Source organism: Monopterus albus, unplaced genomic scaffold (genome assembly GCF_001952655.1).
Source record: "Monopterus albus unplaced genomic scaffold, M_albus_1.0 scaffold721.1, whole genome shotgun sequence".
Lineage (NCBI taxonomy): Eukaryota > Metazoa > Chordata > Actinopteri > Synbranchiformes > Synbranchidae > Monopterus > Monopterus albus.
Genome location: NW_018128601.1, coordinates 18,752 through 20,419, shown reverse-complemented (window position 1 = coordinate 20,419; position 1,668 = coordinate 18,752). Strand labels below are relative to the sequence as shown.

The following is a 1,668-nucleotide window of genomic DNA, read 5'->3' as shown; positions in this document are numbered from 1 at the left end:
CGGGCTCCTTCCCCACCAGCGAGGTGACATTCCATGTCCCCAGGGCTAGTCTCCATGTCCAGAGATCAGGTCGTCGAGGCCCCTGCCTTCGACTGCTGCCAAATCCACTGTGCACCGGCCCCTTACAGATCCTCCTGCAGGTGGTGGGCCCACGGGAGAACGTCCCCACGTCGCTCATTCGGGCTAAGCCCCGTTAGCGAAGGCCCGGCCACCAGGCACTCGTATTTGATCCCCAACCCCAGGCCTGGCTCCAGGGTGGGGCCCCGGCTGCGCCATGCCGGGCAACGTCTTGGTCCTTGATTTGATTCTATTCATAAAGGGCTTTTGACACCGCTCTTAGTCTGACCCGTCACCCAGGACCTGTTTGCCTTGGCAGACCCTAGCAGGGGCATATAGCCCCCGACAACATAGCTCCTAGGATCACTCGGGTACTCAAACCCCTCCACCACGGTAAGGTGGTGGTTCAAGGAGGGGAGCTGTAGTTTGTGTGATATAAATTTTTTTATTTATTTAGCCCTGCCTCATTGTTATAAGATGGATGGACAAAATAGTAGAATCATCTATGAACCTTTTTAATACTTTACTACACCTGTCATGTTGCTTATTTCTCCCTCTGCACATCTGATACAGTCATAGCAGCAGACAGGTTTTCCTTTCTGGAGAAACTTGTGAGTTCCTGGGGGACATTTCTCACTGCAAACTGACACAGGCACCTGCATGATACAGTAACAATAATACAGTTAGGATGATTATACTGTAATTAATAAGTACAGTGATCACATTGTAGCTTACCTGGTTTGAGTTCTCTGCCCAAATTAAATATTTCCTTTGCAAAATCAGCTGTTTATCTGCAGGCAAATATGCATCATAAAGACCAACTGTGACAAAGTCCACAATGCCATTTTCTGTTGGCTGCCAGTTTATAATTTCATACTTTGCTGCTGGGTCTCCATTCTCATCAAAGTAAACCTCATCTCCTTCCTTGGTTCTGAAATGAATCTTTCTTATGTGCTGTAAAATCTAAGAAGGTAGATATTAATCTAGTTATTCACAACAAATATTGGTCTGTTTGTGAAGGTAACTGTTTTATACAAATTTAATGCCGAACTCACTGTGAGTGGATCTAGCTGCATCTTATTGTTACATGTTTCATTACAGCCAAGAATACTATGAAGTGCATGTGCCACAGCATACACTCCTTTATATACATTGTTAAGTTTAGGCATGAGTGACATATCAGTGAAGCTGCTTTTCACTCCAGTCAGATCTTCATGTCCAGTACATGCTCTCTGATTCCCTGCTGATGAGTTTGACTGTCTGAACTTACAGTTAAATAAAGTCTCCCACAACTCTGTAAACAAATCATTACTAGATGAAATGAGTAGCGTCACATCTAATATGAACTCTCTCATGCCACTGACATGTGCTTTGGGGATGAACAGGCCTATGGCACCATCCGGAATGTGATGTGTATCCTTCTCTTTTGTCTGGAAATCAATTATCCAGCTTTCACTTCCGACCCACTGGTACCTGGTCAAGTTGTGGTGAGATAGCTCATGTATAAGCACTTGCATATCCGTGGCTGCAAGAAAAGCTACAATCACCTTGGAGGTAGAAGCCTTGATTATGTCAGTTAAATTTTTTATTTTATCTGGAGGATCAGTTCTA

General features: G+C 44.7%; 1 protein-coding gene across 1 annotated transcript in view; it reads right to left on the bottom strand.

Moving 5' to 3' along the window:
• Positions 1–1,668, bottom strand: part of LOC109953516 (extracellular calcium-sensing receptor-like) — a 9,170-nt gene that overhangs the window by 2,804 nt on the left and 4,698 nt on the right. The window contains 3 exon segments of the mRNA XM_020589001.1: positions 590–713; positions 793–1,020; positions 1,113–1,668. The exon segment at positions 1,113–1,668 is cut by the window's right edge and continues 152 nt beyond it. Of these exon segments, the coding sequence (XP_020444657.1) occupies positions 590–713; positions 793–1,020; positions 1,113–1,668 (908 nt within the window).